General features: G+C 38.2%; 1 protein-coding gene across 4 annotated transcripts in view; it reads left to right on the top strand.

Annotated features, from left to right (window-relative positions):
• Window positions 1-16,529, top strand: part of ADIPOR2 (adiponectin receptor 2) — a 117,873-nt gene that overhangs the window by 68,407 nt on the left and 32,937 nt on the right. For all 4 annotated transcript variants that reach the window (XM_014854153.3, XM_014854154.3, XM_070493971.1 and 1 more), the window contains exon 2: window positions 228-483. In XM_014854153.3, the coding sequence (XP_014709639.1) occupies window positions 313-483 (171 nt within the window). In that variant the 5' untranslated portion in view covers window positions 228-312. The remainder of the gene's footprint in view (window positions 1-227; window positions 484-16,529) is intronic.

Genomic DNA, 16,529 nt, shown 5'->3' with positions numbered 1-16,529 from the left:
TGTTAGCTCAGGACTAATCTTCCTCAGCAGAAAAATAAAAAAAATAGATTTTAGCAATCTTTACTATCAGCAAATATGGGTTTTTTATACGTTATTGTTTGGTTGGATTTAATGACTACTGAGTATTCTATTGTTTGAGTGTATAATAATATAACCTATCTTATCTCCTAGCACTCATTTAATGTGTTTATTTAAAATATGTTAATTCAAACTTTTTCTCTCCTTAGGGTCCACTCACTATCCTGAAAGTCCATCCTCCCAAGAAGAAGGGACAGAAGAAAGACCTCTTTGTCAGAAAGGCTTGAGTATCCCATGAATGAGACAGCAGAAAACCGATTGGGGTGCAGCAGGACTCCAGAGCCAGATATAAGGCTCAGAAAAGGGCACCAACTTGATGGTACAAAGGGAGGTGATAATGACAACCACCAAGGAGATTTGGAGCCTGTTTTAGAGGCATCTGTTCTTTCTTCCCCTCATAAAAAAGTAAGTTGAAGTTGAAGGATGGTTAGTAGAACAAAAATGTATGGGGATGCAGTTGGAGGGAAGATATTAAAAAAAAAAAAAAAGCGTGGGGACATTGCTGGAGAGAGAATGAGGTTTGGAAAAGGAACCTGAGCACATTCGTAAGTTTTTGTTCAGGATAATTTGAAAGTCTCATTTTTTCTTTTAAGAGATTGGCACCTGAGCTAACATCTGTTGCCAATCTCTTTTTTTTCTTTTTCTTTCTTCTTCTTCTCCCCAAAGCCCCCTAGTACATGTATATTCTAGTTGTGAGTGCCTCTGATTGTGCTGTTGTGGGAGCTGCCTCAGCATGGCCTGACCAGCGGTGCCATGTCTGTGCCCGGGATGTGAACCAGCGAAACCCTGGGCCGTGGAAGTGGAGTGCATGAACTTAACCACTCGGCCACGGGGTCAGTCCCTGAAGTCTCTTATTCTTAAATTAGCTAGGGATTATTTGATTTTATTGTTATGCCTTTTCTGCTGACACTTAAAATCGTATTTAATCTTTTATCTTGTTTGAGAAAGGAAATGGGTTTTTGTAGTTACCATATAACATTTATAATTCAATCATGCTTTAGTTATGACGTTATCATTTATATTTTTGGAGAATTTCTAATTGCATGCTGGATCTACTTCTTCAGATATGGTTTATCTCCAGCGTTTACATTTGGAGTTAGTAGAATTCTGGGAACAGAAGGGAGATTTAATCTTTCCTTTCATTTCCCAGAGAAAAGAGCTGTTTTTAAATTATTCAAGCAGCTATACCTAGAGAGCAAAGGTATAAATATCTGTGAACAGCATCAGAAAGTCATTGTCATAGACATTTTGATCTGTGCTTTGGTACATTGGAATCAGGTGGCATGTGTTCAATGTTGTGCCTCTAGTACACTGTTTCTCAAACTGTAAATTGTGCCTGTTAGTGGTTTGTGAAATTAATTTCGGTACTGTAAGCAGTGTTTAAAAAACTAAATAGCAAAACAGATATTGAGGTGCGTGTGTGTAGTGATATACATTTAACCTATGTTACTTGGGGAGATTGCTTTTATATAGATATGTATATGTATATAGATAGGAATAATGTGTACGTTTGTTACTATGGATTGTAGTTAAAAGCATTTTGAAAGCCTCTACTTGGAACTGCATCTTTACTATCCTAAAACATATGTTTATTGTGTGGTAATAGTGGTGTCAGTTTGAGTTCCCCAGAGGGTTGTCTTGTCGTTTCAGACCTTTTATGAGAATTTCACCAGAGCATTGTAGCAATATAGGCTATTGTGGCAAGAAATTTGATGTTATTTCTTCTTTTATTCTTTGTAACATTTTATAAATCAAGTTTATACTCTTGGTTGGATGTGTTACAGTGAAGATGATTTGTGTGCTTGTGCTTGTATGTGTCCACACATATGTAGGACAGATTAGTAGTTTTTAGGATTGGAAAAAACTGTTTGCGTACACTAAGTATAGTGTCACTTGGCTTTTAAACCAGCATTACCGTTTAAAAAGAAGTTGGACAGATACCTAGGGCAAGAACTTCCTTCCACATTTAGGATTTTGCTTTCTTGTTGCAATTTTGCAGTAATATGTTCTCGCAGCTAAGACTTCCCTATATGGGCTAAGCAAGCTGAGTTTCCCTCACTTGCTACTAAGGCCTAAGCAGCTGTTACTCAACTAATGAGAACTATCACTAGATTTGGATGAGTGACTGGGGTTATGATTTTTTTTCTTTTTGTTGTGTTAAACACATAACATGAAATCTACCCTCTTAACAAGTTTTTAAGTGTATGGTACATTTTTGTTAACTATGTGCACATTGTAGAACATTTCATCTTGCATGACTGGAATAGCGACTCCCCTGTTTTCCCACACCCCACCCCGGCAACCGCCATTCTACTTTCTCCTTCTGTGAGTTTGTTTACCTCATATAAGTGGAATCATGCAGTATCTGTCCTTCTAAGTGCCTTATTTCACTTAGTGTAATATCCTCAAGGTTTGTCCATCTTGTAGTGTATGACAAGACTTCTTTTTTAAGGCTAAATAACGTTCCATTGTATGTAAATGTCACATTGTCTTAATCTCTTTGTCCGTTGATGGACGTTTAGGTTGTTTCCACCTCTTGGCTATTGTGAATAATGCTGCAAATATCTCTTCAAGATACTGTTTTAAGTTCTTCTGGGTAAATACCCAGAAGTGGGATTACTGGGTCATATGGTAGGTAGTTCTATTTCCAGTTTTTTTTTTTTTTTTTTTTTTTTTAAGATTGGCACCTGGGCTAACAACTGTTGCCAATCTTTTTTTCTTTTCTTTTCTTTTCTTTTTTTTTTCTGCTTTATTTCCCAAGCGCCTCCCCCACCCCCCCGGTACATAGTTGTATATCTTAGTTGCAGGTCCTTCTCGTTGTGGGATGTGGGATGTGGCCTCAACGTGGCCTGACCAGTGGTGCCATGTCCGCGCCCAGGATCCGAACCCTGGGCCACTGCAGTGGAGCGTGTGAACTTAACCACTCGGCCATGGAGCCGGCCCCTATTTCCAGTTTTTTGAGGAACTTCTCTACTGCTTTCCATAGCAGCTGCACAATTTTATATTCCCATCAACAGTGCACAGGTGTTCTGATTTCTCCACATCTTTGTCAACACTTAATATTTTCTTTTTTGATAATGGCCATCCCAACAGATGTGACGTGGTATTTCATTATAGTTTTGATTTGCATTTCTCAGATGTTAGTGATGTTGTGCATCTTTTTCATATACCTGTTGGCTATTTGTATGTTTTTGGAAAAATGTCTATTCAAGTCCATTTTTTTAATTGGGTTATTTATTTTTTTGCTATCGAGTTATAGGAATTACTTATATATTTTAGATACTAACCCCTTATTAGATATATGTGTTACCAAGCCCTAAGGGACTGGTGACTCACAAGTGGGCCTTTGCCCTGAGCTGCTCATGCCGGTAGAATGAGACCCACTTGGGAGGAGCAGAGCAGAAACTTTATTCATTGATCAATGAATGGAGGAGGCAGAGGTCGTGCTCTAAAACATCTACTCTCTGAAGGGAAGGTGAGCAAGATTCTTAAGGGATGTGAAGGGGGAGGGGGCATTTGGGGCATCCGCAGATCTTCCATTCTTGCACATGGTACCTTTTGCATGTTTCCTTTTGCACATGGCACACCGTCACCATCTAGGACCTTTCTGGTTTGGACCGATTCTGCAATTTGGCCATCTGGCAATGTTCTGCCTTGGTTCCTATAGGCAAGCACAACTTAGAAACAAAGCATTAGACATGGAAAACGTTTTTTAGGGACTTCTGGATGACATGGTTTGCAGATATTTTCTCTTATTCTGTAGGTTACTTTTCCACTCTGTTTTGGTGTTCAGGAGCTTTTTAGTGTGGCTAGTCCCACTTATCTAATTTTGCTTTTATTGTTTGTGCTTTTGGTGTCATATCCAAGAAATCATTGCTAAGACCAATGTTATGAAGCTTTTCTTCTATGTTTTCTTCTAGGAGATTTATAGTTTCAGATCTTACATTTAAGTTTTTTTGAGTTAAGTTGTTTTGAACTGGTTTTTGTGGATGGTGTAGGATAAGGATCCAATTTCATTCTTCTGTGTATGGATATCCAGTTTTCCCAAAACCGTTCATTGAAGAGACTATCCTTTCTTCATTGTATAGTCTTAACCACTCTTGCCAAGGATCATTTGACTCAATATGTATGAGTTTATCTCTGGGCTCTATTGTGTTTCATTGGTCTATATGTTTGTCTTTAAAAACACTACCATACTGTTTGATTACTGTAGCTTTGTTGTATGTGTTGAATTCAGGAAATGTGATGCCCCCAGCTTTGTTGTTCCTTCTCAAGACTATTTGGACTATTTGGGGTCCTTTGTCATTCCATATGAATTTTAGGATTGTTTTTTCTGACTGGGGTTATCTTAAAGAAGTGGAAATATAATAAACAGAAGTGGAAGAGGGTTGACCAGGTTCTTGAACACAGGGTCAGAAAACCTATCATCTAATTTCTCTGAATTTATTTTTGTCATGTAAGTATTGGGACAGTAGATGATTTCTGTGTTCCATCCCAGTTATGAGAGTCTACATTTTTTAAATTTTATTGAGGTCATAATAGTTTATAACCTTGTGAGATTACAGTTGTACATTATTGTTTGACAGTCACCATGTGTATGTGCTCCTTCACCCCTTTTGCCCACCCCCCAACCCCTTTCCATTCTGGTAACCACTAATCTGTTCTCTTTGTCCATGTGTTTATCTTCCATATATGAATGAAATCATATGGTGTTTATCTTTCTTTGTCTGGCTTATTTTACTTAACATAACATCCTCACGGTCCATCCATGTTGCAAATGGGGCAATTTTGTCTTTTTTTAATGGCCGAATAGTATTCCATTGTATATATATACCACATCTTCTTTATCCGTTCATCATTCGTTGAGCACTTGGGCTGCTTCCACGTCTTAGCTATTTTGAATAATGCTGTAGCGAACATAGGGGTGCATAAATAACTTTGAATCGTTGATTTCAAGTTTTTTGGCTAAATACCCAGTAGTGAGATAGCTGGGTTGTATGGTAGTTCTATTTTTCATTTTTTGAGAAATCTCCATACTGTTTTCCATAATGGCTGCACTAGTTTGCATTCCCACCAACAGTGTATGAGTGTTCCTGTTTCTCCACATCCTCTCCAACATTTGTTGTTTTTTGTCTCGGTGATTATAGCCATTTGGTTTGTGTTTCCCTAATGATCAATGATGTTGAACATCCTTTCCTGTGCCTTTTGGGCATCTGTATATCTTCTTTGAAAAGATGTCTGTTCATATCCTCTGCCCATTTTTTGATTGGGTTGTTTGTTCTTTTGTTGTTCAGTTGGTGAGTTCTTACATATTTTGCAGATTAACGTCTTATCAGATACATGATTTGCAAACATTTTCTCCCAGTTGGTGGGTTGTCTTTTTTGTTTTGTTCCTTGGTTCCTTCGCCTTGTAGAAGCTCTTTAGTCTGATGAAGGTCCATTTGTTTATTCTTTTGTTTCCTTGCCTGAGTAGACATGGTATTCGAAAAGAACCTTCTAAGACCAATGTCAAAGAGTGTACTGCCTGTATTTTCTTCTAGGAGTTTTATGATTTCATGTCTTGATTTTGAGTTAATTTTTGTGTACGGTGTAAGATAATGGTCTACTTTCATTCTTTTGCATGTGGCTGTCCAGTTTTCCCAACACCATTTACTGAAGAGACTTTCCTTTCTCCATTGCAGATTTTTAGCTCCTTTGTTGAAGATTAGCTGTCTGTAAATGTGTAGTTTTATTTCTGAGCTTTCAGTTCTGTTCGTTGATTTGTGTGTCTGTTTTTGTACTGAGTACCATGCTGTTTTGATTACTATAGCTCTGTAGTATATCCTGAAGTCAGGGATTGTGATGCCTCCAGCTTTGTCCTTTTTTCTCAAGATTGCTTTAGCTATTTGGGGTCTTTTCTTGCCCCATGTAAATTTTAGGATTCTTTGTGCTGTTTCCATGAAGAATGTCATTGGGATTCTGACTGAGATTGCATTGACTCTGTAGATTGCTTTAGGGAGTATGGACATTTTAACCATGTTTATTCTTCTAATACATATACATGAAATATCTTTCAATTTTTTTATGTCTTTGTTGATTTCTTTCAATAATATAGTTTTCATTGTATAGGTCTTTCACCTCCTTGGTTAAATTTATTCCTAGATATTTTATTCTTTATGTTGCAGTTGTAAATGGGATTATATTCTTGAGTTCTCTTTCTGTTAGTTCGTTATTAGAGAAATGCCACTGATTTTTCTAAGTTGATTTTGTAATGTGTAACTTTGCTGTAGTTGTTGATTATTTCTAATAGTTTTCTGATGGATTCTTTAGGGTTTTCTATATATAAAATCATGTCATCTGCAAACAGTGAGAGTTTAACTTCTTCCTTTCCAATTTGGATGCCTTTTCTGTCTTTTTCTTGCCTAATTTCTCTGGCCAAAACCTCCAGTACTATGTTGAATAGGAGTGGTGAGAGTGGTCACCCTTGTCTTGTTCCTGCTCTCAGAGGAGTAGCTTTTGATTTTTCCTCATGGAGTATGATGTTGGCTGTGGATTTGTCATGTATGGCCTTTATTATCTTGAGGTACTTTCACTCTATACTCATTTTATTGAGCGTTTTTATCATAATTGGATGTTGGATCTTGTCAAATGCTTTCTTTGCAGCTATTGAGATGACCATGTGGTTTTTGTTCCTCACTTTGTTAATGTGGAGTATCATATTGATTGCTTTGCAGATGTTGTACCATCCCTGTGTCCCTGGTATAAATCCCACTTGATCATGGTGTATGACTTTTTAATGTATTGCTGTATTCAGTTTGCCAATATTTTGTTGAGGATGTCTGCATCTGTGTTCATCAGCAATAGTAGCCTGTAATTTTCCTTCCATGTGTTGTCCTTGTTTGGCTTTGGGATCAGGGTGATGTTGGCCTCCTAAAATGTGTTAGGAAGTGTTCTGTCTTTGTCAATTTTTTGTAATAGTTTGAGAAGGATACATAATAAATCTTCTTTGAATGCTTGGTTGAGTTCTCCAGAGAATCCTTCTGATCCTGGACTTTTATTTTTGGGGAGGTTTTTGATTATTGTTTCAATCTCTTTACTGGTGATTGGTCTATTCAGATTCTCTGTTTCTCCTTGGTTCAGTTTTGGGAATTTATCCGTTTCTTCTAGATTATCCAATTTGTTGACATATAGTTTTTCATAGTATTATCTTATAATCCTTTGTATTTGTGTGATATCCATTGTAATTTCTCCTCTTTCATTTCTAATTTTATTTATTTGAGCTTTCTCTTTTTTTCTTAGTGAATCTGGCTAAGGGTTTGTCAATTTTGTTTATCTTCTCAAAGAACCAGCTCTTAGGGGCCGACCTGGTGGCACAGTGGTTAAGTGCTCACATTCCGCTTCTCGGTGGCCCGGGGTTCGCCAGTTCAGATCCCGGGTGCAAACATGGCACTGCTTGGCAAAAGCCATGCTGTGGTAGGCGTCCCACGTATAAAGTAGAGGAAGATGGGCATGGATGTTAGCTCAGGGCCAGTCTTCCTCAGCAAAAAGAGGAGGATTGGCAGTAGTTAGCTCAGGGTTAATCTTCCTCAAAAACAACCAAACAAGAAAGAACCAGCTCTTAGTTTTGTTGATCCTTTCTACTGTTTTGTTTTGGTTTGGTTTGGTTTCATTTATTCCTGCTCTAATTTTCATTATTTCCCTCCTTCTGCCGACTTTGGGCTTTGTTTGCTCTTCTTTTACCCGTTGTGTTAGGTGTAGTTTAAGATTGCTCATTTGAGATTGTTGTTGTCTGTTAAGGTGGGCCTGTATTGCTATGAATTTCCCTCTTAGGACCACTTTTACTGTATCCCATATGAGTTGGTCTGGTATGTTTTCATTTTCATTTGTCTCCAGATATTTTTTGATTTCTCCTCTGATTTCTTTAGTGATCCATTGGTTGTTCAGTAGCATGTTGTTTAGTGTCCATGTATTTGTCACTTTCCCAATTTTTTTCTTGTAGTTAATTTCTAGTTTCATGGTGTTGTGGTTGGAAAAGATGCTTGATATGATCTTCTTAAATTTATAGAGGCTTGCCTTGTTTCCCAACATATGATCTATCTTTGAAAATGTTCTGTGTGCACTTGAGAAGACTGTGTATTCTGCTGTTTTTGGTTGGAGTGTTCTGTATATATCTATTAAGTACATCTGGTCTGGTTTTTCTTTTAATTCCACTATTTCCTTGTTGACTTTCTGTCTGGATTATCTGTCCATTGATGTAAGTGGTATGTTGATGTCGCCTACTGTTATTGTGTTGCTATTAATTTCTCCTTTTAGGTCTGTTAATAGTTGCTTTATGTACTTTGGCACTCCTGTGTTAGGTGTATATATATTCATAAGTTTTATGTCCTCTTGATAGAGTGTCTCTTTTATCATTATGTACTGCCCCTGTTTGTCTATCATTGTGTTTTTTATCTTGAAGTCTACTTTGTCTGAGAGAAGTATGACAACACCTGCTTTCTTTTGTTTGCCATTAGCTTGGAGTATCGTCTGACATCCCTTCACTCTGAGCCTATGTTTGTCTTTAGAGCTGAGCTGTGTTTCCTGGAGGCAGCATATTGTTGGGTCTTGCTTTTTAATCCATCCTGCCACTGGGTCTTTTGACTGGAGAATTCAGTCCATTTACATTTAGAGTGATTATTGATATATGAGGCTTTAATACTGCCATTTTATCATTTGTTTTCTGGTTGTTCTGTGTTTCCCTTGTTTCTTGTGTCATGTATTTCCAACTGCCAATTCTGTTTGGTGGTTCTCTATTCTGTGATGATTTTCTCAGTTTTGCTTTACTTATCATTTATGTCTCTGTTCTAGTTTTCAGTTTAGTGGTTGCTGTGAGGTTTGTATAAAAGATCTCGTAGATGAGATAGTCTATTTTCTGATATCCTCTTATTTCCTTAGTCAAATCAGGTTCCATCCTTTTCCTCTTCCCTGTCTAAGTTATTGTTACAACTTATTCTATTTTGTGTTGTGAGTTTGTGGTTAAAATGAAGTGATTATATTCATTTTTTATATTTTCCTTCCCTTTACCTTTAATGTTATTGTTTGCTAACCTGTTCTGATATAGAGCTGCAGTTTTCTGATTTTGTCTGTGTATTTATCTCCTTGCTCAAGGCTTTGTAAACTTCCCCCCCCGCCCCCTTTTTTTTTTTTTGCCAGATATAAGGACCTTCTTGATCATTTCTTGTAGGGAGGGGTCTTGCGCAATGAACTCCATCAGCTTTTGTTTATCTGGGAAAGGTTTTATTTCTCCATCATATCTGAAGGATATTTTTACTGGATAAGAGTATTCTTGGCTGAAATTTTTTCTTTCAGAATTTTGAATATATCATCGCACTCTCTCCTAGCCTGTAAGGTTTCTGCTGAGAAATTCACTGACAGCCTGCTAGGGGTTCCTTTGTAGATTATTCTCTTCTGCCTTGGTCCCCTTGATATTTTTTCTTTGTCAGTGACTTTTTTCAGTTTTACTACTATATGCCTTGTAGTTGGTCTTTTTACATTGATGTTATTAGATGTTCTGTTAGCTTCTCTACTTCTAATTCCAGCTCCTTCCCCAGGTTTGGGAAGTTCTCAGCTATTATTTCTTTGAACAAGCTCTCTGCACCTTTCTCCCTTTCTTTTCCCTCTGGAATACCTATAATCCTTATGTTGCATTTCGTAATTGAGTCAGCTGCCTTTTGGAGAATTTCTTCATTTCTTTTTAGTCTTAGTTCTCTCTCCTCCTTCTGTGAAACATTTCTATATTTCTGTCTCTAAATTACTAATTCTGTCCTCTGTAATATCAGCTCTGTTATTTAAGGACTCCAGATTCTTCTTTATCTCATCCATTGTGTTTTTCTTCTCCAACACTTTTGATTTTTTTTAATAGTTGCAATCTCTTTTTGTGAAGAATTTCCTCTGTTTATTAATTTTATTCCTGATTTCATTGAGCTGTCATTCTGAGTTTTGTGTAACTGATTTTGTTGTGATAACTATTTTGAATTCTTTGTCATTTAGAGTGTAAATTTCTGTGACTTTAGGATTGATTTCTGGGTACTTGTCATTGTCCTGGTCTGGAGTGTTGACGCTCTTTGATGGGTTGGACTTGTGCCATCACATGGCACAAGTATCTGGTTGCAGATTCCACCTGCTGCCACTGGAGTAGGGGCAGGAGCTCTGTATTCTGAGCCCACTGCGATCCCTGGCTTCTGTGCCTGTCCTTTGGAAGCTGTGCTGACAGGACCAGTCTGTGTTTGCCTGCTGGCCACTGCTGCTTTACGCAGATACTGTGGTGTGGGTGGTGCTTTCTTTTGTGTGCATTTTCTCCGATACTCCATCTCTGCATTTGTTCTCTGCCCTCCTGGGCTGCTCGGTTTGGTGAAGATGCCCCTGTGATTGCTTAGTCTCCTCAGTGTGGAGCATTCCCACAGGCTGGGAGACAATTGCAAGAGCAAAGGCATTCCCAGGGAAGGCTGCCCTTTCCCCCTCTCCTCTCACAGTTGCACACTGGCCGCCGCGTCCAAGGTTGCTGCCTTTTGAGATGGAGAGGAGATCCCCTTATCTCCTTCCACTGCCTCCTGGGGTGTTTGAGCACCTCCATCTTCAGATGTATGTCTGCATGGATGTCTCAGACATCTGGTATGTTGTGTGAATGTTCTCTGTTGTTTTGATGAATGTCCGTTTTGTTGTATCTTAGTGTGGAGAGACTAACTCTCTGCCATGATGCTGACGTCACTCGGGATTCTACATTTTTGTCGATTTGTTGCTATTAAGAAATGTTCTCGAGTTTTCAGAATGTACACATTGAACTATTCTGAAATATACTCATATCCAATTTAAAGAACTGATGGTGATAAAGAAAGTAATACCTCTCACAGTTTCTAGAAGTGAGCCTGTAACTGAATGCTTAGTAAAGGCTGGTTGAAAGCAGGGGAAGAGGAAAGGAGGGATTGTGTGTAGGGCATTTCACCAGCAGGAGTAGTGTGTGTAAGGTTTTGAGTCTGAAAAGAACTTGGCATATTTAAGAATTGTGGTCAGTGGATAGGAGGAGGATGGTAAGAGTTGAGGTAGACAGAATATTTAGGTGAGGAGGTCTACAGAGACCATGATGTGGAGAAAGTGCATTGGAAGCCATTGGAACATTTTAAGTAGGAGGGTGATAAGCTCTTACTTGCATTCTGAAAAGATCACTTCTTCGCTCTTATGTGAAGTAGATTATGGGGGCAGTTGTGGGGAAGGGAAACTTGGAGATGAGTCAGAAGACTGCTACAGAAATTCATGAGAGTAACTCAGTCTGAGTTGATGGTGATGGTGGAGTTGGCTAGAGGTAGATCAATTTGAGCTATGTGTTGAAGGTAGACTTGAAAGAATTTGCTGGTGGATTGGATGTGATTGGTTAAGGAAGAAGGAAATAAGAAGAATGACTCTGAGACATGATGTGAATAACTGGATTGATGGAGGTATGATATATTGTGAGACGGGAAAAACTAGAGTTTGAGTTTGGAGGTGAAGCAGGTTTAGGTGAGAGGATCAAGAGTTTACTTTTGGCCATGTTAAATATGAAATGCTTGTGAGATATCTTAGTGGATAGATCAAGAAAGTAGTTGGTATGAGTGTGGAATTCCAAAGAGAGGTCTGTGCTGGAAATAATCATTTAGGAAGTAGCAGCAATATAGATGATATTCAAAAATATTGAAATGGTTATGGTTACTTAAGAGGTGAAGAGTGAAGAGAGGGAAAAGAGAAGGACCCACCCTGAAGAACACCATCATTCATACGGCATTTCATCAAGAGAAAGCAAGTAGAGAAAGCTAAGAAAGAGAAACCTGTGAGATAGGAGGAAAAACTAGGAAAGTATTACATCACAAAAGCCAAGAAAGTGTTTCAAGAAGGAGGGGAGGGAGCAGTGATTTGTTTGCATCTGCTAAAGAGGTCATGGACAAACGGGATAGAGAAGTAACCATTGGATTTGGTTGGTGAATTTAGCAAGAGTTATTTTGGTGGAGAGGTGGGAACAGAAACCAGACATTGGAGTAGATCAAATTGTAAATAGCAGGTGATAAGGTATTCATGACATGTGTAGTAAGCACTTCCTTCTCTTTTGTGTAAAAAGATGTTTCAAACAAGTGAATTTTTTTCCAAGTGTGTTTTCTGTGTGCTGAAATTATTTTAAAACTTTCTGATTTCCCATGCAGAATAACAATTAGAATTACATAAAATCTTTAACTCTTTGCTTATTCCTTCTTAAATGAGTACATTTTGCAGTCTACTGATGACACATGTGTAGATGTATTTATTTTTTACATATTTTTGGACTACAAAAGGAATACTTAAGACTAAAAGTGGAGGACTTTAAAGCTTACTATGTTCTGACTCTCTAGATTTGTCAAGAATTTTTCCTGGATTCTGTGGACTTATACTTGGAATCCATGCTCTGCGTACTTTTGTAGGGGAGGAAGACATTTCCTCTACCCTCTGTGGGTTCGTCTGGCTGGAGAATGAATTAAATTCACATGAGACAGACTAGCAGGAGAAAATTAAACAAAGCTTTATAACACGTCTACATGGGAGAGGTCAGGCAAGCTGAGCAACTTGCCAAAATGGCCGAAGTCCCCACTTAAATATCATATCCAGCTAAAGACAAAGGAGGATGTTGGGGGTGGGGGGAGTCAGTTACAGGAGGTTATCAGACAAGCACAATAAACAAATGCAGATTTAAGTTCTTGCCTTCCTCATTGATTAAGAGTTTCTAGAGATAAGGTCATCCCCTTTCTTCTTTCTGGTACAGAGAGGGAGGGACCTTTACAGATGGAGATTTCCTTTACAATGTAAATGTCTCTTAACAAAAGGCAAGCAAGTTCCACTCCTCAGAGCCTCCTTTCCTGTCCCAAATAATCCTCATGCCAAAGAGACGTATCTTGGCATGGCCAATTCCAGGCCCCCATACTTTCGTGATATTTAAATATCAAAATGTGAATTATGAATCATAAAACAAGTATCTTCAGTGCAGACAGATGTTCTGGTAATTTTCCTTATCTCTAAAAACATTCATAATATGCATATTAAGTAATGTTAAAAAAAGAAGATAAAATAGTATTTATATCATTACAACTTGTAAAATCATATACACTGAAACTTAGAGTTAGGTGAATATCTTAGTGTACCAAAAACTATGTTCTTGTGTTAGTCAGCTTTTGCTGCAGGAACTAAATCCTCCAAAAGCTCAGTGACTTACAACAATATACACTCACCTTTTATGATGGCTGTAAGTCAGGTGTGACTGCTCCAGGTTGCTAGTCTACTGCAGGTCTGCCACATGTGTCTTCTCATTCCGGGACACAGGCTGAAGGGGGCTGTCTGGGACATGTTTTCATGGCAAATTGCAAAGGTCCCAGAAAACAAGCCGAATTACACATTTGCATGTAAAGTTTCTGCTTATGTGTGATGGATGTTATATCTGCCTGCGTTGCATTAGCCAAAGTAGTTATGTGGCCAGGTCCAAAGACAGTGGGTTGGGGATTGTATTCCTTTATGTCAAGGAGTGAGTGAATAATTGAGAACTTTAATGTATGATCTGCCACAATTTCTAAAGGAAAAAAGCATTCCCCATCCCAGGGTCTACGTAGGTTATGTACTTCATAATAGAAATTCTCAGTGCTGAGTCTGATGGTGGAGAATTTTCTACTTAGAGCACAGAATACTGGGTTGACAGTTGGAAGGTCTGGGTTCTTCTATTTATCTAACTCCTGGCTATCATTTTGCAGGTCTCCAAGAGATTCCATCAAATTGTAATCCATGTAAATGATCTGTCTTAAGCTGTGCTGTGCACAGCCTGAAGGGTGGAACACAGTCTCTGGGCCAGGTGCCTTTCTAAGTGCTAGGAGTATGGTGGTGAATAAGAGCCATGATTCTTGCCTGTGTGGTGCCAAGTGCAGAGGTGGAGAAGACACAGGCAACAAACCCCTGAGACACGTAAATGAATAAGATACTTACAGACAGTGATAAGTGCTATGAGGAAAAAAGTATGCTAAGGTAATGGGGTAGTTAGGTGCTTTTATAGAATTTTTATTTTTTGTTAAGGATTAATTTTTTTTAGAGCATTTTTAGGTTCACAGCATAATTGAGGAGAAACGGCAGAGATTTCCCACATACCCCCTGCCCTCACACATGCGTGGCCTCCCCCACTATCAACATCTGCTACCAGAGTGGTACATTTGTTTATAATTGATGAACTATACTGACACATCATAATCACCCAAAGTCCATAGTTTACATTACAGTTCACTCATGATGTTGTCTGTTCTGTGGGTTTGGACAAATGTGTAACGACGTATATCCATCATTATGGTATTATGTAGAGTAGTTTCACTGCCCTAAAAATCTGTGCTCTGCCTGTTACCCACCCAGTGCTCCCTCGTCCCCAACCCCGATTCTTTAGATACAGTGGTAAAGGAAAGCCTCTCTAAGGAGAGAGCATGTTTGAGGTGAGGCCTGAATGATAAGGAATCAGCAAAGACCTGGGGGAAGAGTGTGTCCAAGTAGAGGAAACAAACTAGTGCAGAGCTGCAAAGGTAGGGATAGGTTTTTCTGTTTCTCTTCCTCCTCCCTTTTTTTTTTTTTTCCAAAAAGACCTGAGAGAAAGGCAGTGCAATTAGAGCAGAAGGAATAAGAAGGAAGAGTGAAATGAGGCCAGGCAAGTAGGCCAGGGAGGGACCAGATCATGTAGGCATGTAGAAGGAGTTTAGATTTTATTTTAATAAAGTCTGCTGTAAAATGGGCAGCCTCTGGGGTCTTTAAATAGGAGGGAGAGAGTGGTGATTTTACAGAGGTCACTCTGGATGTGGAGAATGGGTTGTGAAAAGATAGAATGAGGACAGGAGCCTATTGGAATATTATAGGTGAGAGATACCATTGGCTTGAAACAGGGTGGTAGTAGCAGCAGAAAAGGTGAGAAGTGGATGGATTCTGGGTATATTTTGGAGGTCAAGCCAGCAGGACTTCCTAATGGATTAGATGTGGAGAGTGAGGAAAAGAGGAATCGAGGACGATTGTGGGATATTTTAACTGAGCTAAAACCAAGATTGGTAAGGAGCAGGTTTAAAGGAGGGAAATCAAGAATTCTGTTGTAGAATGTGAGATTTGAGATTCTCATTTGTCACCTTAAGAGAGATTTTGAGTAGGTAGTGACTATCACTATGTGATTTTAACGTACCACTGTTTCTTAACTGTATTTAGAATTGATGCACGTGCTTATTGAATTGAAAGAATTTTAAAGCTTGAAGGAATTTTAGGCTAGCCAATTTGACTGAGATTAAAAATGGCAACAAAGTTCTCTTTAGAATATTAGTTATCACATTTTAGCTATGAGATAGTAAAATATGTTTATTTAGTTGAGAATTTGTCCACCCAGTCCCTTTGGTATCAGATTCCCATTAATCGTCTGTGTTTTTCTATTTTTGTTTACCATCTTCACTTGAGAGAGTGGAGTCTACCAAATATGGTATTTGTATTTTTTTCCCACTAACAAATAATCAAGTGAATGTGATTTTTTTTCATCCTTATGAGTGAACTCATTATATTGCCCTGAAAACCTGTATTTGATTTTACTTTACTCTTAGAGCTAATCCAAAAGCCAACAGCCTTAACAAAAGAACCATTTCTTTCTTCCCGTCTGTTTTAACAGATTTTCTGTGAGGAATCAAGCAACGAGAGGATCTTATCCATAGATGGTGGAATCTTAGAGCTGAAAGGCTTTCTGAAACCGTCTTGTTTACCTTTTTCAATTTACTGATGAAGAAACTGTTCTTTTCTATTGAAAATGTGTTTTTTTGTGTTTTGTTTCTCTTTGGAGTGGAAGTTCTTTGCTGAAAAAGAGGAGGTGGTTTCTGTATGTACTACTACTTGGGAAGTGGTTTCAATAGAAAACTTATTGGATCATTTAACAATGAAAACTTGTCTTTTGTTGTAGTCTTTCCTTGGCCCTTCTCCATTCATTGCAACTTCTGTTCTATATTTAATCTGTACACAGTTCTGTTCCTTGCTGCTAATTTCAGGGTTGTTAGTATAGAATAATCATGGGAGCTAGAAAAGAATAGAATAAGGAGGATAGAGTTACAGAAAACTGAAATTTTGAGACTGAAAAAGAAAATATTAAATCTTCAAGTGACTTGAAGCGTTCTATATACTGAGTTTTTGTTTGGTTTTGGAGAAAGAATTCATTTCTTGTAATTTCCAGTTTTGAAGCGGAAGTATGTGAACTATTAGCAAGCAGAGTGTATCCTTCTATGTAATTCTGATGATGCCTTAAATTTGTATGTAGCACTTTCACAGATATTGTCCATTTGCTTCTCAAAACTGCACTCTGAAATAGGAAGAACAAATATGATCTCTTTTTGAAAGTAGATGAAAGTAAGATTTAGAAAGCTTAGAGTTATTTGTCCAAGGTCACATGACTAAATGAG

The sequence above is a fragment of the Equus asinus genome, chromosome 22, assembly GCF_041296235.1.
Source record: "Equus asinus isolate D_3611 breed Donkey chromosome 22, EquAss-T2T_v2, whole genome shotgun sequence".
In the NCBI taxonomy this organism is placed as follows: Eukaryota; Metazoa; Chordata; class Mammalia; order Perissodactyla; family Equidae; genus Equus; species Equus asinus.
Note: the sequence above shows the minus strand (reverse complement) of the source record. Positions and strands in the feature narration are given on the sequence as shown.